Source organism: Cygnus olor, chromosome 7 (assembly GCF_009769625.2).
Source record: "Cygnus olor isolate bCygOlo1 chromosome 7, bCygOlo1.pri.v2, whole genome shotgun sequence".
Taxonomy (NCBI): Eukaryota; Metazoa; Chordata; class Aves; order Anseriformes; family Anatidae; genus Cygnus; species Cygnus olor.
The window spans coordinates 24,123,278-24,145,861 of record NC_049175.1 but is presented as its reverse complement, the minus strand read 5'-3'; the positions used below and the strand labels follow the sequence as shown (position 1 = coordinate 24,145,861).

The 22,584-nt window shown below is 50.1% G+C and overlaps 1 protein-coding gene and 2 long non-coding RNA genes across 14 annotated transcripts in view; all 3 read left to right on the top strand.

Annotated features, from left to right (window-relative positions):
• The first annotated feature begins 1,728 nt into the window (after positions 1-1,728).
• Positions 1,729-8,252, top strand: LOC121073393. Of its 2 annotated transcripts, none has more exons than XR_005821681.1 (4): positions 1,729-1,852; positions 3,630-3,783; positions 4,770-4,909; positions 5,471-8,252. It is a non-coding gene; the product is annotated as an uncharacterized LOC121073393 (long non-coding RNA). The 2 variants fall into 2 exon arrangements; XR_005821680.1 differs by lacking the exon at positions 5,471-8,252 and adding an exon at positions 5,054-5,464 and having other exon boundaries at positions 1,730-1,852.
• A 564-nt stretch (positions 8,253-8,816) lies between these two features.
• Positions 8,817-12,764, top strand: LOC121073395. The gene is made up of 3 exons (XR_005821682.1): positions 8,817-8,961; positions 10,010-11,186; positions 11,444-12,764. It is a non-coding gene; the product is annotated as an uncharacterized LOC121073395 (long non-coding RNA).
• Positions 12,765-14,693: 1,929 nt separating this feature from the next.
• Positions 14,694-22,584, top strand: part of BTRC (beta-transducin repeat containing E3 ubiquitin protein ligase) — a 118,305-nt gene continuing 110,414 nt past the window's right edge. For 3 of the 11 annotated variants that reach the window (XM_040563148.1, XM_040563146.1, XM_040563145.1), the window contains exon 1: positions 14,694-14,849. In XM_040563148.1, coding sequence (XP_040419082.1) covers positions 14,802-14,849 — 48 coding nt within the window. In that variant the 5' untranslated portion in view covers positions 14,694-14,801. Of the gene's footprint in view, positions 14,850-16,557; positions 16,904-22,584 lie in introns of those variants that run through there. The other 8 variants (XM_040563143.1, XM_040563149.1, XM_040563144.1 and 5 more) reach the window with 8 other exon arrangements.

Below are 22,584 nucleotides of genomic sequence, written 5' to 3'. Positions count from 1 at the left end.
AAACACCCGGAGGCATCACTAAATCCTGGCCCCAGAACAACGCGCAGCCATCGTGCCTGCAAGCAGCACAGCGACCTGAGCATCGCTCCCCCTCGCTCCTCCACTCCTGGCATCGCTCTGTACCCCCAGAACTGGGACGGCGGCTCGGTTTCCCCCAGCACCACCAGAAAGCAGAGCTGGGGGGCCGACGGACGCTCACCCCCCCGGGCACTCACACACGTCGCCCCCGCTGCTGCCCGTGCTCCGGGCTCGGCTGCCCCGGCTGCTCCCAGCTTCTCCCTACTGAAGAATTATGTAGCATGAAGAAGCAGGCTCCACCATCTTGAACTGGCAGTGAACTTTGCTTTCTACATATAAATACAGATAGCAATCACACCCCAATCAGCACACAAGCTTCAGGGCATCATCACGGCAACTCTAACTTTCCCATTACGATAATGTGATTTTCACTCAGTCTATAATATCACCAGCCATGAATAAAACAACTGGCTTTTTCTCTCTCTCCCTTCCCTCTCTTCCCCCCTCCCTGCCTCTCTCCTTCTCTCTCCCCCTCTCTCAGATCACAGTCTTTGCATACTAATGATGGCTGAGCACGGCTTCCAGGGTGCGATCTCTGACGGAGGGGGGAGGCCAGGCTCTGGGTGGATCCTCGGCCCCGCACACATGCCTTCATCCCTCTTTTATCATCCTGGAGATCTGAGACCTGGCCGGACAGACAGACAGTCCACGGCTTCCCCATCTGCATCACACACGCGGAGTGGGGCAGGGACATGCTGCGGCTCACGTGGCTGGGTAAAGGGGGGGTCCTTGTTCCCCCAAACCCCCCAGCCCCTCTCTGGAGCTTCCCCTGTCTCTGCTCCGAGGCTCTGGAGCATGGGAAATGTGCCAAGCTGGGATCAGTCCTGCCCTGGGCACCCTGGCAGCTCCCCATGTGCTCACCCCACTCTGCTGGCCCCAGGGATGCGCAGAGGCCAGGGCAGGGAATCAATCCAGTTAAAAACAACCCCATTGGAAAATAATAATAATAATAATAATTCCCAGTGGGATCGGGTCCCTGATCCGAGGCACTGCACACAGCGGGGCTGTCCCAGCGCTTCCCAGGGATTTTCCCTCTGAAAAGCAGCCGCTGGTTCCCGGCAGGCTGAGCACCGCCGGCGTGCTCTGGGGTAACGGGAGCATCGCTGTGCCCGGTGCTGCACACCCTGCTCTGCCTCCAGCCGCAGCAAACGCCCCGTGCCTGCTGTGCAAGCCCCTGGCACCAGCTGGCATGGGGATGGAGCAGAGGGGAGCACTCCCATACACAGGAATGCAAACGATATGTATTGGGTTGATTTATTTTTTTCCCCTCATTCTTCCTCTGGCAACTGTAAGACCAAGAGAAAACCAGGAGTGTGCATGTTTGTACCTTCCAGAACACGCTGATCCAACATGCAGAGCCAAAGCTGGGTGCACACATCCCCTCCCCAGTTGGTGTCTGCCACCAAAGTTTTCAGTAAAAGTCTTTTTTTGGGGACACCGATGGCTTGGAGCGCTGTGAGATTGTCCAGCCCTGGCCTCCCCGCGCCAGCCAAGCACCGCTCCTTTAACTCCTCTCCACCCAGTGCTCTGGTTCGGGTTGTTATCTCAGGGTGAGTAATTAATTCTCCTGAACATCAGCAGCTGGTCCTGGGTGGGAGCCGTGCTGGGGAGAGCTGCGGCAGAGCAGAGGGTTGGGTTATAAGATGCGAGAACACCTGTCCTTGCCTCTCCTTTTCTCCCTAAAATCTATAAAGTGGGAGAGGGGAAGGCAATGCCTGGGGACCCTGCCCAGGGAAGGTGCTGTGGGTGAGACTGCTTCTCCTTTTTTAATAAGGTAAAGGGACACGTTGAGCAGTAATTGTTGCTGAAACGTCCGTTTTCCAGTCCTGTATTCCTTGCTGTGTTAGAAGAGGATGGCACAGAGCTGCTGGGGGCTTGCAGGGTTGTGGAGGCTGCCAGGCAGCCCTGCAGCAGGTGCTCTCTGCCATGTTCTGGGGTTTGGTGGAGGAGCAGTGGCAGCGTGCTGGTGACATGGGTGCTCCTTGCTGGAGCTGGGCTCTGCTCCCGGGCTGCTGGGGGCAGCAGGTCCCAGTGCAGAGCCCTGGGGAGGCAGTGGGGAGGTCGGGGCTCTCCCCTTCCCAGAAGTTCCCTGGTCTTCTGTGCCTTGCTGTGCCCATGGGAATGGAGCTGCTGGTGTAGTCTGCTGTGGTGGGGCTGCTTCCCTGCTGAAGGGCACTGCAGGGTGAGAGTCAAGATACTAGAGTCCTCTAAATGGCCCCAAAGCAGAAATGAACAGGAATTAGGACCAGAAATGGGGCAGAATGCTGCCTGGACTACACCTGGTGTATCACCAGAGCTTTGCAGACAGTGACTGTGGATGTCATGATTGGAATTGTGGAAAACAAGTGAGTTGTATTGCTCACCTGCAAGTTTTGAGTGCCCATAGGGGAGAAAAAACAAGTCAGGAAAGCAGAGAAGGGAGTAGCAGCATCCTCACTTGGGCTGCGGGGGTGGCAGGCTGCACGGGGCAGGTGCTGCTGCTGTTAACTTGTGCCACTGCTCCACTGCTGTGCTGTGGCTGACCTTGGCAGGATGTGTGCACCCAAACCTAACCCTGAGCATCCTCAGCCTGAGAGCGGACAGACAGCTGGGGCTGCACCTAGTTTGCTGCTTGCAGCATCACTGCTGCTCCTGATTCCTTTGCTGGAGAGCTGGAAGGGGAGCTGGGAAGCTTGGTGCCTGCAGCTCATCTCCAGGACAGGAGGAGCCGGGAAGTTGTGTGTTACTAAGTCATGCAGCAAAACCTGACGTCGAGCCCTTCTGGGTCAGATATACCGGGGGTGGCATCACTCAAAATGAGCCTGGGACAAGCTGCCTGCAAGCAATCGTGGCTTGCAAGTGTCCTCATATAAACCCAGCTTGTTCCCCTGGTAGTGGCAGTCTGTGTGGATTTGGGGTGACTCTTCCCCTGCTGGCTCAGGTGTGAGATGCAGAGGGGCCCTGCTTCAGGCAGCCTGCAGAATGCTCTCCGTGGATGAGAAAAGCTTGCTGGGCTGGTGTACCCTAGAAAATCATGCTGGGTGGAGCCACTCATCCTTTCCCACCCCTGTCAGTGCTCTGGTGCTGGGATGTGGGGCCCTTTGGGGTTCTGGAGCCTGGCAAGGCTCAGTCCTCAGCATCGCAGAGGCTGGAAATGGTTCCCTCCTCTTCCCTGCCATAGAAAGAGGGGCAGAGGTGCTCCAAAAACTGGCAGGCACCTCTGCCCACTGATCCCTCCGTGGAGCTTGCCTTGCACAGCAGGGGACATGTCCCCTGGTGGGTGACAGAGCTGTCTGAAATGGATGGGGCTGTAGCAGAGGTACCTGCCGGCAGGGCTACCTGGGAGATGCTCTTATCTGTCATCTGATTTATCCAGGTTAAAAGGCTGCAATCAGTCACCAAGGTAGATTCATTCCCCAGTAAATAGTGCCCGAGGGCTTCCAGGACCTATTTTACTGCTAAGCACTCTCTTTCCAATGCTTGAATACCTTTGTTCCCAGTGGAGCCGTTGCTGGCTGATATATATATGATATGGGGAGTCCCTGTGACTTTTTTATTTTTGCTCTGCACAGCTCCTGGCCTCGTCTCAGCTGCATTGGACTGCACGATGAATGATCTGTCCAAGGCTTCCTGGCAGCTGGGGGCAAATCCAGGCGAGACGACTCCGGGCTCCAGGAGGGCTGCCTTGGTGAAGCAGGCTCTGCCCGGCACAGCGAGCGAGGAGAGGTTTGGAGGGGAGATGTGGTGGGGGTGGGCTGGGGGCTGGCTCTGACCCAGCTCTCCTGCCCCTATTGCTGCTGCTGGGGTGCTTTGGGATGGCTCCCAAAAGTAGGGAGGGCAGTGACAGTGCTCTGGGGGTGATGCCTGGGTGCCAGTGGTCCCCTGGCTCCCCAGGTGATGCCCACCCAGCTCCTGGAGCTGCCTGCCTCCCACCCCAAAGGCTGGGGGAATGGCTGCATCCTGCCCCCTTCTCCTTCAGGGAGAGCTCAGGAGCCCTTTTCTCCTGCACCTTGTTCCCAGACCCCTTTCAGGCCCTCATCCTGTAAACATCTGAAATTTGACTGCTTTACTCTTTTTCCTGTTGATACACCTTATGTAGTTCATCGTCCCAAATCAGTTTAACTTCCTCCCCCTCTTCCCCATCCCTTCCCATTCCTTCTCCTCCCCCTAACTGGATTTAGAGCGAAGGGCTAATGGAGTATTGCTGCAAAGGGCTAGGCAGGCTTCCCAAAGTGCTTACCTAAGGGGAGAGCACTCCGACTAATAGATGTGCGTTAAGGCTCCGCATCCTCATGGTCCTGAGAGCTGCAGGAGAGGGCCAGGAGCCCAGAGCAGAGCTCCAGATCTCGGTATTGTTGGCTCTCTGGGTTTCCTGCTGGCATGTCCAGACTAAATGTTTTATAGTTGGACCCTTACGGCTCCCAGATGCACCTTTAGGGATGGGTTTCAAATTTAACTTGCCTGTTGGTAACACCTCAGCCTGCTGGATATTATTCCTGGTAAAATAAAGAGATAAAATGGAGAGAACTGGGGCTGTCCTGGCCACAGCACACAGCCCGGGGGAGGAAAGCTTTCCAGAAGCTGGGTTTGGAGAAGCCATGCCATGGTGTCCATGAAACACGGTGTGGCCAGGCTCAGGGGACCCCTGATGGCTGGGTCTGGAGGTGACATCAGGGGACAATTTGTGTTTCTGAGACTCCTGGTTTTGCCAGGGACACAGACCCAGCATGTGCACGCATCCAGCCCCACGTGTGTTTGGCTCGAGCTCTCCAGGTGTTCCCAGACTCCTCTGCCACACGTTTTTTGGAGCCTCCCTTCTGGTACCTGTGGCCTCCTTGCAATCTCACATGAGGTAAGTGCTGGCTGCCGGGGGGTTGTGGGGGGGGTTGTGTGCCCCTGGTGTGGCTCCCTGATTAGTAGTAGCTCTATAACAGGAGAGAGAGGACACTGGAGGGTGGGTTCAGCTCATCCAGCTTCACTTGTTCTGATGTCAAAGCCTTGTCTGAGTCACCTGAGCTCCTGGTGTCCTCCACGAGCATGCCCCCAAAGAAGCAGTTTGGCCAAATTGAGCCTGAGCATCAGTGCATGAGGAGCCTGCAGGTAGTGGTGGAAGCACAGCTCTGGGTGTCTCCTTCTCCTATACTGGCCAAGGGAAAAGAAAAACAACTCAAAAAAAAAATAAATAAGATATGCAGATATGAAGACTGAATTTGGCCTGGCTGCAGGGTGGATTGCAGCCCTCAGAACCACATCCCTAGCTCTCCAGCTCTGAGCTTCAAGTTCTTGAGTACTGGTACCTGGCATGATATACGGAGAAAGCAGAAATCCAATGTATCAAGAAGAGCATCCCCAGGATAGCTGCCTCTGCCTGTGTGGGGGCAAGATGGGGGACACAACACCCATTTTTTTATAGGGAAGGGGGTCGCTGCCATCCTGGCTACCCACCATGAAGGGTCATCTTCCACCGAGCTCATCCTGGTGCTGGGGAGGAGGAACATGGGAGCTTGCTGAGCCGGACACGGCTCCCCCCCTGCCTGGCAGAGGCACGGGGTCACTCCGTGGTGCTCCCATCAGGGAGGAAGCCTTCCCGCGCCCCGGCAAACCCCTAGTGAAAGACAATCAGGCTCGCTGTCACCGAGCTAATTCCGACGGCATAAAAGCAGTAATGAAATTCACGGCAGGATTAGCCTCTCCATCCAATGGGCCGGCGCCACGGTGACATATCGTGCTTCTTGCCCGAATGTAACACACCATCTAATTTACGTCGTGTAGCGAGCGGGAATGAAATGTTCATAAAGAATTGCTGAATCTTGTCACCTTAACTGCGGCCCCGGGCTCTGAGGCATCTGTCAGGGAGAGGAGAGAGGAGAAGGAGGCTCCTGCCTCGCAAAGCTGCGGCCGGGGCTTTGGGAAAGGGGCGATGGCTGCATCAATCTTCTGGGTCTGCGCGGCGGAGATGCAGCGCGTGGGGACGAGGGATTCGAGATGGAGGCAGCCAGGCTGCAGGATGGGGCTGTGCACATGTACGTGTGGTGCTGGGTCGGGGCTGTCGGACTGTCTCCCCCACAACCATGTGCCTGGGATGCAGGAGAAGGGACCTGTGGGGTGGGAGTCAGCGTTCCTGGAGATCCCAGTGCTGGCAGCAAGGTGCACGTTCCCAATTTCCACGCTGCACCCTATGCAGGCACACACTGGTCACAACCCCGTGTATTCACCCATCTCAGGAGGTGTGAATGTCTGTGAGCATCCCTTCTGCTGTGGCTCGGCAGCCCTGTTCCCCCCCCCGCTCCCCTCCCCAAATGTTTATTTGCAGTTAATTTTCATGGATCCTAATGGCTTGGATCCTGCTAGGGGGGAATCACGCTTGCCTCTTCAGTCAGAAAGTTTGCAGAAAAAATAGCCCTTTCCTGTTGTGTTTGGAGTAATAGCGTCTTGGTGTCCGGAGGGGAGTTGGCAAGGAAACAGGGAAGTTTATTAAGAGTAAGAGATTAAATTCCACCGGGTTTAATTGGAAGTGCTTGAGCAAGCAGGGGAGGGAGCTGGCCGGTCCAGGCACCCAAAAGCAGCGCTCTCCCGGGGGGACTGGCTGCTCCCGGGGCTTTGCCATCCCCTTCTCTGCTGGGGATGCTGCGAGCTCTGGCTGGTTCGCTTCTTTGGGGTGCCCTGGCACCCCAGCCTCATCTTCCTCCTCCATCTTCAGGTAGGTTCCCACGAGGGCTCTGGAAGTGCTGGGTCAGGGGGGACATGAGTGTGAAGCAGCTGGGATAAGGTAGGACTAGGGGCTGTGCTTTGTTTTGGAAGCTGGTTCAGCGCATGATGTGTGCAAGTGGGACTTGGGTCCTGTCCCTCCTGTGCTGACCCATGTCATGAAAATGTGGGTTGTGCCCTTGGGCTGGGAGAGCACAGCCCTGGATGGGGTATGGGTAGGTAATGTGCAGCTGGGATACATTTTGGGAGAATAACCTAAATCTAAGAGGCCTGTTTCCATCTTCCGTTTCAAAGGGAATGGGAAGTGAATCCACTTCTGGATGCCAATCCCTCCATTGTCCTTCAGGTCACGGAAAAGTCTCCAAGGCAGATTCCTATGGATGAAACCATCCCTCCACCATGGGCTGGGCTGGGTGCTGCCCATGGGATGAGCCGCAGCACTTTTGTGCCTTCCCAGCACTGATACAGGTGTGCAGGGCAATATGGAAATGTGCCTTTGTGGCTGCAAAAGGAGCAGAGTGCCAAAACACCGCTGCCCTCCCTGCACGTCCTTCTCCTGTCCCACGTGGAGCTGAGAGGTGTCAAACACTTTGCTCGTGAAGGTGAACGGGGGCTCACAGAGATGTTTGGTTCACCTTCAATTCAGCTGAAAACAAAAGTTCCAAATTAAAGAGCAATAAATAATTTATTACTTTATTTACTTTAATTCGAAAAATTGCTTCCCCCCAAAATCAAGATATATTGCTTCAAATTAAATGTTTCATTAAATCTGAAATTAAACTTTTGGGGGCTGGGGAAAGGAAGACTTTTTAATTTGGCCGAAACCCTGAAAACTGCCTTTTCCCATTGCTTTAATTACAAACTCTGGAACAAAAGTGACAAACTTTACAAAGTGCAGTTGTGCTGGTTTGGTCTCTGCTCCCACTGCTTGGAGACCAGTGGGTTTTTTTTCCTCTTTTTGGGCTCCGCAAGGCAAGGGTGGCACAGAGGTGTAGACTCGGAGCTGCAGTTCCAGAGGGAGCACGTCTCTAACCCAACCCAAACCTCACAGGACTGTGCTTTAATCGAAGCACTGTGTGGCTCTTGGCCTCTGCATAGTTGTGTTTCTTCACAAACTCATGGGCAGAATTGCCAGAGCAGCTGGCTGTGCTCCAGCTTTCACCTCTGAGATGAAAAGTGGGAGTTTCCAAGGCATGAGTCTTCCCAGCCTTGTCCCACTTTGTGTAACACACTGCTCTTTGTTTTATATACCTCTTTTTTTAAACTTTCTTTCTCTTGGCTGATGCTCTATGGTGGGATTTCATCTGTATGCTCTATCCTGGTCTACTGGTGTAACCTTATCTCTGTCTTCTTGTGGTCTTCTCCATGCGGAGGTTTTCTGCAGGTTCTCACTGGTACGATGGTCAGTGGGACCTGCCTTGGGCAGGTGGAAGTCCATGCAGACAAACCAATGGGTTTGCTAGTTTTCTGGGCAGAATGATCTGTGTTGTTCTTATTGCAGCTATCAGGGCTGAATCTACGACAAGGTGGGATCTCTTTTCCCTCCAACTGTCCAAGAAAACCCAAGCTCTGGGCTGAGGACAAGCCGAAGAGCTGCAGGTCCTCTGAGGTAGGTGATGCTGGAGAAATGTTCTCCCTCATCAGAAGCATCCCAGGGCAGCTTCGAATGGCAAAGCAGAAGAGCCAGCTGGGCATGGGTGCATCCTTCCCTGGTGCCCTCTATTCCCATGGGTGCGGTGTTACTGCTGTCAGCACGTCCTTCACTTCTGACGCTATCTGCCACAGGTTTGCAAAGCCGGGGCTGTGGTCATCTTTCAGAGGTGTCTTAGCACAACACAAGAGTGTTTGGGATATCTGGTGGTGCCCAAAGGAGGGAGATCATCTTCTGGTGTCCATCCTGGGCTGCTCTGAGCAGGGCTGGTGGGAGCAAGGGAAGATGCAAGGCTGAGTTCTGCACTCTTTATTGGCTTTAGAAGGATCCCACGAGGAAAACCTCTCCTGTGAGGGTGCTCTTGCCTTCAAGAATTTCCTAGAAAGTTTGCTTCTGCAAATTGTCCTTCAGGTGCTGAATGGCAGGGACATGCCCCCTGGGGAAGACAGCACATGAGGTGTGGGAGTTGGCTCTGTGGTCCGGATCCCAACCTGAATGATGCTGGAGAAGAGACCTCAGAACCACTGTCAGCACCTGCACCACAGGTCAGTTGGGACTTGTTGGGTCCCTGTCAGGTCCCTTTTGGACCTGTGAATTGTGACGCCCCTCCTGAGCCCTCTGAGGCACGGGGAAAGCAATGATTGCCGCAGCAAGTGGGCATTCACCAGGAAAACTCTTATGTACTTAGTATGTAAGTCAAGAGTATTTACAGGAGATCTTGCTGCCTGTAACTTAAAGCTTTAGCGAAACAAATTGGAATTGCCTTCTGGAGGCCATTGTTATAAATTACAGCCCCAACATCTGTCCACATCTGCAACGTCTAGACAACCCGTCTCGGGGAGGGGAGCGGGTGGGGGGCTGCGAGCGCAGCGGGGAAGGGGGCACAGGATGGTGCTGGGGCTGTGCTGGGCACCCACCTTGTGCTGTCCCCTTGCCTTAAAGCACAGCTGGGTCTGCCCCAGCCACGAGGGAAATCCAGAGCATCCGTGCTCGGGGCGGGAGCCATGCCTGCCTTCCCCCCACCGCAGCCTGCGGCTTGACACCAGCAACAAATTTGGCCTTTGGAAGCCTCAACCACCGTGGCCTTGTTTATTGCACGCTGGAGGATGCGAGGGGAGGCAGCGCCTCCAGGCAGCCTTCTTCCATCTTCCCCGGGGCCCCTGTGCAGTGCTTGCGATAAAGAGGCCGGGCCCGTCAGCTGAACGATTGTATTTTTTTTACAGTTCCTAGCGCAAACCTTCTCATTTATATGTAAAGTAGCCATTAGTCATAGCTCTGTTCCCTCACACTGCCTGATGTACAATCACATTTTGCAGTGGATGAATCTTTCCACACAGCTGCTCTGCTATGAATAATCCGTTGCCGGGCCCATAAATCAGAAAAAAATCATGCACCTCCTTTGCCTGATCCTTACACAAAGTCATATATTTTACATGAGGACAAGCTAAATATTCATGAGGCTTTCAAAAGCTTTTCTGACTGCAAGGTACTTGCTGGGGTGGGTTTTGTTCGGTTGGGTCAGGTTTGGTGGTTTGGGTTTGTTTTTCATCCTCGTAAAAAGAAATCTTCCTTCCCCCCCCTCTTCCCCATTAGCTGGGCAGTGGTGCTGAGCCCCCAGCGCTACTCCTCCGGTGTTCTCGCCTTTGCCAAGGACCTGATGACTTCGTCGTTGCTGCCATCCCAAGGACAGGCTGCCAGAAGATGCTGCAGGCACCGGAGGATGCATACCAGAAGCGTGGGGGTGGCCTGTTGCTGAGGTCCTGTTCGAGAACAACACTGTTGCACTGATTTCTTTCCATCTGTATTTTAAAACCAAGCACCCACAGAGTCTAGGGAGAGGGTTGGGACTGGGGTTTCTGCATTTCCTGCTTCTCGGTGGCAAAGCAGATCCAGGGGGAGAGCCAGTGACGTGCAGCCCGATTGGTAAGATGGGAAATCCCTGCTCAGCATCCCAAAATCCCAGGTTTGGCTTTCCTGAGACATCCCACTGCTCTGCCACAGCCATCCAGAGTCCCCAGTGGTAGCAGCAGTGCTATGTGAGCAGGGAAGGCTCAACCCTGGGGGAGGGTGTGGGCCAAGAGACCCTGGCAGTGTGAAGACATGAGGTTTTTTCACCTGGTATCTGTGAAATTAGCACTGAGAAGGACCAGGCTCATCCTGTCCTCCTGTGCCCTGAGGAGCAGTTCCCACCCGCCCTCGCAGCAGCTCTGCGATTTTTCTGATCACAAGGAAAGCCAGTTTGGCTTGCCAACAAAGAAATGCTTAGTTTGTATGTCCTGATTATCATTCTTCTGTCACTGTAGTGAATTAAAACAGTTCACTGTGCTAGCAAATGAGCATCGGAGCTGGCAGAGGATGAAAGGTGGAAGCATGTGGCTGGGCAGGGTGAGGAGAGGGGATGCAGCCCCCTTCCAGCAGTGTGAGGTGTAAATTCAGCTGAACCTGTACTGTCAATCCATGGCCTGGCTGCTCTGAGGACAAGGCTCCCTCTCCAGCCAGCGCAGAGCAACCACGCTGTGTGCTTGGCCATCTACTATCTCCTCTACACATCTCCTTAGTACCAGCTAATGGGTACTGCCCTATTTTAGCTGTATAGGGACTATAATTTATTCTGCAAGGTCTTGGGCTCTCTTCTTTTCCTCTTGCACAAATAACTGGCTGTGCCCCTTAGCCCTAAAAAAGCTCCTTTGCTCACAGGCTGCAGCAAAGCTTCCTGCCTCCTGATTTCCCCAGGCCACTGCCAACAGAGGGATTTCTATGAGAAGCACAGGTGAGCTGGGATGGAGAGGCTGAGCTGGACCACAGGGACACTTGACCACTCTGCTGTCTGGGTGGGGGTATCCTGCCTCCTCTCATGAGCTCTTATGCCACTGAGCGCTGTCTGCATGCTCAGCGCTGTGCAGCACACGGCAGTGACGGCTGCTGCCGCTGCAAAGATCCTGCAGGACAAAGGGAACGACAAAAGGTTCCTGCACCAGCGCTTTCCCCTCTTTTCTCTTTCCTTCCCTTTTGCCGCAACTTGGAAAGAGCGAAGTCGAGGGACTGCCAAAGCAGAGGAAAACAAGGCCAAGTGCACACAGATGGTGAGCCCACAAATTTAATTTAAAATCATCCTTTATTATTCAAAATATTAAAATTCAGGCAATAATGCCCAAAGGAACTGCACTGATTAAAGTTCCCTAATGTTTCATGGCCAAATCTTGCTGCTTCTTCCAAGGGTCACTGGGACAAGAAGTGAAACCCCTCTGGAGTGCAGAGAGAGGCAGGGCTGTACCTGCTGTAGATCGTTTACCCAAACAGTTACTTACTGACCCAATCAGCTTCACTTAAAGCAAAGCACCAGCTGTTCCTTACCCAATTAATGATTGCCACAGCAAATTAACATGGCGTTACACCAGGCGTGGATGTGGTCCGCAGAGTCCGGAATGCACAGAGCAATATGCTATTGCAAAAATAATCACAGTAATATCTTTACCGTTAGGTAGCATCCTTCATCTGGAAGGATCGCAAGCTCCCTGTGCGCTATATGGCTCGCTTCGTGCAACGTGCTCTGCAGTGAGGGTGCGGAGGGCAGGAAGGAGGGTATGTGGTTGCTGTTCCAAGGCAGAATAAGAGGAACAGCCAGGGCAGCTTTACTGTGGTAGAGGCAGCATTGACCACACATGTCCAGGTCTTGGTTCCTGCAATCCAAACAAATTGTTATTTCATTGGTTGTAAATCTGCTGGACTCAAAATGTACCTTGATCATGCACCACGGACCTCTTTGATGCCTCTCCCCTGTTGTGTGATGTGACAGTTTGATTGTACAGGGCTGTTGCAGGGACTTTTGGGCCCTGGTCAGGGTCACAGTTCAGCGTCAGAGCCGTTCTGCTCTGGGACATGGCAGATGTGGCAAGCACAGAGCCAGATGGCCAACTGCAGTGAGCACCCCTGGGTGGGAAGAGGCCACAACGCTGGGCTGCAGATGTGGGAAAGCCAAGCATTGCCTCCCTGCTGAGCATCCCCAGGTCAAGTGCTGCCTCTACAATTCCTTCCTTGGTCCCTCTGTGCTGTGGGGCACATGCACAGACTGCCCCTCGCCCTGTCCCTCTGTGGTGGTTCTGCATCATGGGGACCCAACAGCAGCGGCGTAGAGTAACTGAGCCAGTTTCTTCTTCCATCAAAGTCCAGTTTACACAAAGGTTAAGTCTAGTTCCTAAATACTCATCACAGTTTTGGCTCTGCTATGAGCCTGTGCCTTTTATGACCCAGCCACGTTAAACCCCTTTAAGTTACAGTCCAGATAGATCAATCAGCCTAGAGGGCTTTGGGACAAAGGTATCTAGTGTTGAAGCATTAAACTTTCCAATTTTCCCACAATTAAGCCGCCATCAAATATTATTGACAAATAAAGCATGCCATCAAAGCCCCGAGCTGCCATGCTGCTGCAGAGGGGATCTGCTCACATCCCAGCCCACTGCAGGGTGCCCACAGGGAGGAGGCAGGAGAATTGTGCCCTCAGCACCGGCGGCCCCCGGTTGCCTGCAATTCTGTTACAGGAGCCGTCCCTTTGTAATTATAAGACTCCCTCATTATAATTACTGTTATTTATATAATTGTGGCAAGTGTTTTCAGCTCTGTCAGCAGTCTGGAAAATGCCCAGGCCTATTACAGCCAAGCATTTCAGGCGTTTCACTGCTGAGAGTCTGGGCTCAAAGTATGATGACCATCAGCGTGGCTGGGACAGGCCAAGAATAGCTGCCCATGTCCTGGTGACCTGAAAGCTTTCTCTGGAAGATTTCTATGCCTTGGGACTTCAGAGGGAGGACATAAGGTTATCCTGCCTCTGTCTCTCAAGCCACTCTTCTGGGAACACAGCTCATCCGGCAGCGCGGCCCAGCCCCGGGTGAGCTCATGTTCCCTTGTCACCTCTGAGGGGGAATTTGCTGGAGGACACGCTCCTGGCAGTGGGTCACAAGGCACCACCCAGGTCAGGCGTCCCTGCAAGGAATGCAGTAATGGGCATAGTCTCTGCATCGTGCTCTCTCTGATTATCTTGCTTTAAAATCTGGAGGAGATGGGGGGTGTTTAGAGAAAATGAGGGGCAGGGCTGGCGCAGAGGAGACGCTGGCACCATACCTGCAGCTTGAAGCTTCACTTTATCGGTTAAACACAGGGACAGAGAGAATGGGCTTAAGTTGCATGTTGGCAAGTAAGGGCTGGTGTTTGTTCCTGGCTCCTTTGCATCTAAATTGGAAGAAATTCAGGATAACCCACTTAATGTACAAAGTTGTATATATAAATGCAGCAAGGAAAAGAGTCTGAGTGTTCCCCTGGATCACAATCTGCATAGGAATCAGTGGTATGCTTGCCATAAAGAAAGGCAAATTTTATCAGGTTCCTATGAATAGCGCTAAAGATAGAGGAGGTAATTCCTCTCTGCTCCTCCATGTGAAGTGGCTTCAGCTTTTGGGCAGATTGTAAGAAATGTAGGCAAATTGGAAAGAGATTAGACAAAACTAACAAAACTGAGAGGATTAGAAGCGGTGGCTGCCAAAGAGCAAGCCGCTCTTGTTTGGTGTGCTCCAGAGGAGATTAAAGAGGGCCGGGGGGGTTCTGACAAATACCCTCCTGCCTACGTGCAGCTGTTCCCAAAGGGCTGCCGGTCGATTCCTTTTTGTTTGTTTGTTTACTGCCTGACACAGCAAGGGGAATTTGATGGGGACGTAGGTCTCCCCAGGTCACGCTGCACTGCCGAGGAGCAACGATGGCCTCCTTGGACCAACTTTCTACCCGTGTTCAAGTCACCGAGTGTTTTTGGTGTTGGTTTGACACGTGCACGGGATTAATTGCAGGTGGTGTGTGGGGCTGCGTTAATAGGATTTGACTCCCCCAGGTGTGGGGAACGCGTGTGCGGGCACCCATCATTATCCACACGTAGGGCACTAATTGGAAACAGGGCATGGCCATGACACGGGGGGCCGTGGGGCGATTTTGGGCTGGGAACGGTCCAAATGTCCCCAAAGAAGGGCATCCTCTGGGGGTCTCCCCTCAACCCTTGCCCTCAAGTTACACCGTCACCCCCTCCCCGCACTACAACTCCCATCATCCCTTCCTTCCACCGGCAGCGCACGCTCCAGCCGGCTCCCGGCGTGCCCCCCTCCGAAACGCCCTCTGGGCTTTGTAGTTCTCGCGCCGTCCCAACCCCTTGCCGGCAGCGCGGCCGGGGACTCCATTTCCCGTGGGCCCACGGGCGGCGCATGAGCCGTGAGGGCGGACGGGGAGGCGGGGGGAGGCCGAGGCGGAGAGGGGGGGGGGTAGCGCAGGTTCCTGTGTGCGCTGGCTGCGGCCTGGCACCGGGAGGAGGAGGGGGCGGCGGCGGCGGGGCCGGGCCTGACGGAGGACTATGGACCCGGCCGAGGCCGTGCTGCAGGAGAAGGCCCTCAAGTTCATGGTGAGGGGCTGGGGGGCGCGGGGGGGGCACCTGGGTGCGTGTGGGGGGGGCTGGGGGTGAGGGGAAGGGGGGAGAGGGGCAGGGGGTGAGGGGGGTGCTGGGCCGGGGGGCGGCCAGCGGGGCCCTGAGGGATCTGGGGGGGTCCTGGGGGGGGGGGGGGCTGCCTGTGTGTGTGGGGGGTCCCCGTGTGGTGCCTTGTTGGGGTTGTGGGGGGGTTGTGGGGCTGTGGGGGAGGGTGTGTGGGGCTATGGGGGGGTTCGTGGGGCTGGGGGGGGGGGGGTTTGTGGGGCTGAGGGGTGGTTGTGGGGCTGGGGGGGGGGTTTATGGGGTTTTTCCCTCTTGGTGTGGGTGCTACAGGCTGCGCTTCTGTGCCACACGCCATCCCCCCGCAGTTTTACTTTGCGTTTCCCTGCTCTGAGAGCCCTAAGCAGCGACCCGCAAATTTATCTTCCGCCTGCTGCCTGTCGTTGGTAGCCACCGTGGGCGGCCGAGGTCTGTGTGCTGGCCTTTGGCCTTGGGGGTACCAGCATCCACGCTGCTCCTCAGACGTGCCTACTTAACGTAGATTTGAGGCCTGATACTCTTAGACTCTACTTTAATTCATTTTTTCTTTATTGTTAGTATTCGTAAACCTTTTGGCTAGGAACACGAGGTTTAGAAATGAAATCAAACTGGTGCCAACTGAACTGAATGTAAATTTCGGGTGCCCCACACTGTTCTTTCCCTAAGGATATCGTTGGAATGGCTGGCAACGCTTGCTAGAAGTTTGTTTCGGATTAGTGCTTCCAGTTGTACAGAATTAAATCCAAGCTCATCAAGAAGAAGCGATTCTGTTAAACCTCCAGAACGTATGCCCAGAATGAAACTGAGGAAACGCTCGCTGCAAATTTTGGTTTTCAGTTGTGCTTCGCAATGCTTGTTTGGCTTCTGCTTTTTTAATCCTGTAGAACTTGTTTCTCCTGAGACTTCTTGACCCTTTTGCTAATAGTCTTGAAGTCTGTCAGATTTATAGAGCCTCAGCTCAGTGAAGTGAGAAAATGCTATGGATACCTAAATGGGCAGGGTAGCAATTAGCAATAATAACCCACCCTCGTTGGCGTGCGATTGGCCAAAGGAGTGTCCCAGGTCCTGTTGTGCGTGTGTTTGGCCAAGCTCGGTAATTACAACCTGCAGCGAGATAGCGAGTTTCATATCCTGAAAAGTTACTGCAGAAGTTTCAGCCTTCTGTCAAACAACATTGCGAGCATGTTGCCCTGATGTCTCCTGGGCTGCTTTTTTCATCCTCTGAGCTACGATTCCCAACCTAAGGCCTTAGTCCAGGCATTTGAGATCTTCAGCAGGTACCAGGCCCTATCTCGTGGGATTCCCTGTCTGTCTTGCAGCTGGCTGTGCTCCGCCTGCACAATAAAGCTCCCTGACACTAGGGACAGACCTGAGCGTGAGAGAAAGCTGCTCTTACAGAAGCTGCATCTTTTAAGAGCTCCAGATAAAGGGAAGAATTACCAAGGATCAGGCTGCACTGGGAACTAAAAGCTAAACCAAGTTCCTTAATGTTTTATTAAAATACGCCTCGAATGCAAAACGCATGTAAAAAGTGCAATGGGAGACGGAGCTTCCCTCTGTCCCCCACTGAACTTTTAAGGTATTTTTTTTTACAGGTGAGGGAAGAGTGAGAAAGGCTTTTGTTAACACATCTCAGGCTTTTGCTTTAGTAAATATCCATCTAGTACACGTCTCGTTTTAATTACGTTGATGAAGAAGTGTGTTTGTCAGACTCGGTGAGGCCTTTCAGTGTTCTCCTTGCCGTACGTGGGGGTGCGGCGCAGGCAGGTTGCTCTGATAAGTGAGATCCTATCAGCGGTAAATACCAGCTTGGCTCTGCTAGAAAGCCTCTTGTTGTGTCTGCCTCGCAGCGGTAATGGCAGGGGCACAATTAGCTGCGCGGAGGTAGCAGGTCCTCGCAGCTAATGCTGAATCATTCGCAGAGAATTATCCGACTGCGTGATGCGCTTCGTGCTCTGCTTCCTCGCCAGGTGGTTGCAGCTTGGGTTGAGGTGGGTTTTGCTGTTAATTACCGAGTTTTCCCTGAGAGTTTCCTAACCGCTAAGGTGCTACCCGTGTCGTCCTGGGGAAATATTCAAACATCTTTTGTAGGCGCGAGGCCTATTGTCTTTCCAGTTTCTGGCTTTGTTTTTTGATCTGGATTTCTGCTAGGTTTCATTTCGTGTTGAAAACCAGCCCTGTAGGCGGTGTTATTTTTGGGCTTCTCTAGCAAATATTACTTTTTCTACTTAAAAATGTCAGTACCTAATTTTTGGCAGTGCCTTTGAGCATTTCTCCCGAGTCACAAGGTATCAGGCAAGACAGACCTGGTGATTCAATTTTTCTTTTAATGTCCAACGCTAATGGAAAAATGCCACGTGGAAACTTCATCCAAGTATCTATATTTGATGCCTTGAAAGACAAACTTGACTGTGTCTTTCCTGTGTGCTTGTGTGTGTAACCTTTTTAACGAGACTAAAAGAAGGCCTTGTTCTTCCCGGCTGGTATTGGCTTGCTTACTGGCCAGTGAAGTAATAATATTGCAGTTAGCTAATAGCTGCTACCGGCTCTCCAGTTGTGTGTTCAGCTATAATATATATAACCTCATGCTTTCAGCTTTAGCTTATTCATTTAACTTCGTCTGCCTGCTCAGTTTGCCTCTGTGTTTCAAGGAGGCCTAACTTATTTCTGATACTAAGCTGCTGTGTGTTAGCATTATGCAATGCTACGCTGCTGCTCGCCAGGGAGGACTGTAGCTGCTGGTGAATGAGTGTTTTCTGTCACGCAGTCCACATGCCATCTTTCAGAGCTTCTTTTGAGTGAAAGCCAGCTTATAGATTTAAAATATGGTATTATGAATTATATAGTCCACTGTTCTGCAACTGCACCAAGGATTTTACTGGAGTGGGACCTGTCTCACTTCATCTCGGTGCCTTTTCACGTTCCTAAAACATTATAGAGAAAAAACTACACTGTTCGTAAAGTACAGCGTTTAAGAGTGATACGCAAGATAAAAGGAGAGACAGATATGCCCATTACTTTAAAAACAAGAAAAAACCCCTACAACATCAACAAAAACATGCCTTACAGAGCGCTTTTTTTATTCTTTCAGGAATATGGGATTTCTGTTGTCATAACCATTTCCAGAAGTGCTAGGAATGAGGTGCTCAATAAGTAGCTTCCATATTTGAATGAAGTGTTTAAAACTGTAGATACAGTATTTAAAGCCTGAGTGCAATAGGCTCAACTGAGACTTTGATTAAATGTCATATAAAGTAAACTACATATGCCTGCATAGAATAGTAGATATTTTTTCAAAGTAGCTTCAAATGGTTCTGTTAAGTGTACGAATGTTCTGATGATTATCTTTTTAATTAAAATGAGAAATCTTTGTTTAAAGTGGCATTCTTTTTTACGGCCTGTTACAGTCTCTGTAACAATCATTTCTTAAGTCTGAACGTTTTTAATTCCAGGAATCCATTTATATAAAACTATGTTTAGACTTAATTAAGGAACGATTCTTACAAAGCTTGTAAATAGCCAGGAAAAAAGGGACAGAAAATAAAACTGACATTCACACTTAACGGAATGATTGTTATAAGGTATGTAATATGCTATAAAAATACAATAAAGCCCTTTTTATAAGAGTTCATATTTTTTGTTCCTCATTTTGAAAGGTATTTAAGAAAAATATCAAGGCTCTATGAAGCAACATCTGTTTTCTTGAATGGACTAGTGACAACTTCAGCTGTGTTTAATTAGCAGTGCTTGGAGCTGTACCTGACCAGTGTGGGATCCTAGCTAGGATGGTTTGTCAAGCAGTAACCTGATATTTAATGCGGTTTCACTTTCTCAGTTTTTCTGAATGAACCAATTTGCAATACTTCATTTAATTTCCTGGCTTGTAAATAGGAAGATGTTGATAATAGTGTTCTTCGTGAGGCTCTTTTTCCACTTCACCCCTGTTAGTGTTTTCCTTTTATTTCTGGGCAACGTGACTCTAGGAGGTCCTGATATTGCCTTCCAGTGTCACAGAAGAAGCAAAATCAGTTTGTTTTTTTTTAAGATGCATCTGTTCGTTTTTTTTTCTCTGTGAGAAAGCCCTGAAGTTCCTTAATTTTGGTATTACCATGCTTGCAGGAGCTTCTGCCTAACTGGAGGACAACGCAGTAAGGAATAGTCAGTGTAGTTGGAGGCTGAAAGGTAGCAGACTTGGAATCCCTGGTTTATTTTTTTCCTTCTCTTTTTATTCATGTATATATAAATATTTATATATATACATACAAATAAAACAGATAGACAAAAGCTTATACTTTCAAGAGGTTCCATTTGCACTGAACTCTGTAGATTTATGGCATCAGTAGGACTCAGATTTTAAAGATCTAGGACTTGTTAGCTATTGTTTTAAAGCCGCTTTAAGAATCTTACCATCTTCCTTGTAGCATATTTGCATTGTGGTAACTTTGGCAGACAGTCCTGAGCACCCAAAGCAAGGGTGGCATGGAGGCAATGAGAGTAATTTGGTAAAATAGCTGGGATAGCAGAGAGTTACTTCCTAAATGTGGGATTTTAAATGCCGCTTGAGTATTGAATATATACTTAGTCGTTTTCTCCAATAGACCTGAAATAACAGTTGCTTAGTTTGGGGATTTGTTGGAACTAGTATGTTGTAAGAAAGATGTTGATTTCTTTTTCTTCTGCCCCAAACTCTTTGTGCTGTAGGTTTTTCTGCACTTGGGGTAGGCCTTTGGTACTTGGGTAACCTTACCCTCGCTTCTCTGGTAATGTTTCAGTTCAGCCACTTTGTCCCATTAAATGTGTGCAATTAGAAAAGCAAATGGCAAATTTGCTATCGCATCACTGAAGTATTTAGTTTCATAGACTTAAAAAGCAGAATTTGTTGCACCGTGCTCTTTGCACTATTATATATACTATAAACATCAGAGAGAATAGGCTGACCTTAATATTTGCTTCTCAGACTAAATCGCCGCCTTGCAGCAGTTATTTCCCACTGAATAAAAAGTTTAATTTCACGCCCTGATTAGTACTAGTATGTGCAGGTGGATATTTATTTTATGCAGCTAAACTAATCTGCCTTGGCAAATTATTTGCCAGTCAGCAGAGCTATAATTCCTCATGAGTATTTGGTACTAAATTATCATTCTCATTAGTGAGATAAAGCAGCCTGTTCTAGCCACAGAGTTTGGTTAGGCAAAGGTTTTCCCAAATAATCTTTAGAAGGTACAAAATACGTGCAGTGGCCTCAACATTCTTGATACTTTATAGTGGTTTGGGAGATGGCAAGATGTAATGAGGATTTCTGAGGAAGAAAATAAAATTATTCTGTAGTTACGTATTGTCTCCAGAGGTAAGGTAGGGAATATGCCGTGTTTGGAGATTGCCTCTTCAAGAGGTGATCTTTAATGAGAGAGGAGGGGAGGAAACAAACCCAACCCAACAGAACCTGATCAGAGCATTTCCAGTGGCCAAACAAGCTCTGATCTCTGGGCAGTAAGTGAGATGAGAAGGTAAAGTTACCCAGTGTTTTCCCATTGTTTGTTTTCAGTGTGAGCGCTTACTGAGCTAGGGGAAAGTGATTTGAGACTAGAAATTAAATGGCAGGAGAAGCTTCATGTTCTGATCTGATTTAAAATTCACTTCAAGCTATAAAACATTTAAAGTGGAGAGGAGAAAGTGTTCGCTGTGGTACAAATGCTGACTGGGTATCTTGTCAAGTGGATGTGCTCATCCACTTTTTTTTTCCGTTTTGCTCTGCTGGTAGTTGTTTGTACCATAAAGCTTGTTAATGAAAAGGCCTTTTATTACAGGGAAAGTCAGTTACACCTAAAAATTATGAAATTTCGCTGAATTGAGTGATGGGATTCCACTGACTTTTGTCATCTGCATAGAGGGATGCGTTTTGTGGCATATTCATTTTCTGAGTGATCACTACAACAGCATTTAAGGTATGAATGACCACGTGTACAACCAGCAAGCTGAGCCGCTTGATTTTATTTTATAAGAGTTGTCACACTAAATTCAGCAATGCAAGTGGAATAAGCTATCCCTGTTTCCTTGCTTCCTTGTCTGTTTACATTGTGTCACCTCAAACCTCCATGTGTGCTGCTGAGACCTGTGTAGTATTTAAGCATGCTCAGTGGCCAGCTAGTGTTTCTAATGCTCTGTCTTTTCTCCAGTCTTCCTCATTTCCTCCTTCCTACAGCTCAGGAGATGCTCAACAAGGCATATTATTTATATATTTCAAGTGCTTTTGCACAGAAGGGCTGAATGCAGCATTTGTTTAGCTGTGGAAACAGCAAACGAGTTGCAGCATAGCAGAGTCCAGTGGCTGCAGCTAAATGGTAGGTGCTCAAAATATAATTAATAGGCAATCGAACATGAGGCTGTTCACTTGATGGAGATGCTGATTAGCACCGAGAAAAACCTGGTTCCACAGTAACTGCTGGGAAATAAACATCTTGAGATTTACATTGAATGTGTCCTGCTTATTAAACAACTCTACTTTCTAATTATTTTTTATTTTTTTTGGTCTGAGTTTTTGAGGAAGTCTGGTGTTGGCCATGTACTACCCCTGCTTTGCAGAAGAGGAAACTGAAACTCAGAAATTTGCCTGAGGTCATGACTGGGAGGAATTTGTGTAGGGTCATATGGTACCCTGATAAGAGTAGGAAGAAAAAAAAGAAACCAGTTGTTCTAATAGCTACCCCTGTGCTTCTAACCATGTTTTGGTTAATTTTACAATTGGCTAACCACCTGTTAAGATAACACATTTTATCATTAAACAAAATTAATTTTTAAAATGGCTTGAAACTGTCTGTTTTTAATGGGATCTGAATATTCTTTGTTTTAATCTGCCTCATGAGGCTTGTCTTTCTTCTGGGAAGTGCACTGTTACATCATTAAAATACCATCCCCTACTGAGAGAGAAATCGGTCCCATTCACTAAATGGCGGTGCTGAAACAATGACAAGTATTTCTAAAAACTGCATTAAAATTCATTTTTTCTCCTTCATTTGCAAGTTCCGTGGTTCCATTTGCCAATGGGTGCCCAGCCTGCTTGCAGCTCTATGTGCACAGCCCGGTTTGGTAGCTGTGATGGCAGAAGCTGCAGTGGAGGCTTCTTGTTTTAAATTCCTTCACTTTTTCACAATGATGTTGTTCAGAAACAAAAGATCGTAAATTTGCTGATTTTAGTCCTCTGTACTAAGAATTGAAAAGATCTGATTTAATTTGCCTTCTCCCCACTGCTGAAACAGGGTCTTTGCATCGTCTTGATGAGAGCAGCAGGAAAGAGAGGACGAGGAAGAACGGGGAAGCGTGGCGAGGGGTCCTTCCAGCCTTCCTGAGGGAAGGACGGGAGCGTTTACCCTCTGCGAGCTGGAGCCATGCAGCCTCTTGGCAGAATCTACTGGAGTAACCAGTTCAGACTGGCAGAAGCAAAGAGCCTTAGTGCTGGTTTCGTTTGCTTCATCCCATGATAAGAAAGGAAACGTTGCAGGGACATACTTTGAAGGAATGAATTTCTGAAGTCCAGATGTACGTTAGCAGGACAGCATGAAGCGTGCTTCTAACTGTAGTCTGGCTGTCTACGCCATCCTCTTTGGAAGCATCTGTAGCAAAATAGATCTGATGAAGATTGTAGAAAGGGAATTTGGGAGATAGCAGCGAGTGC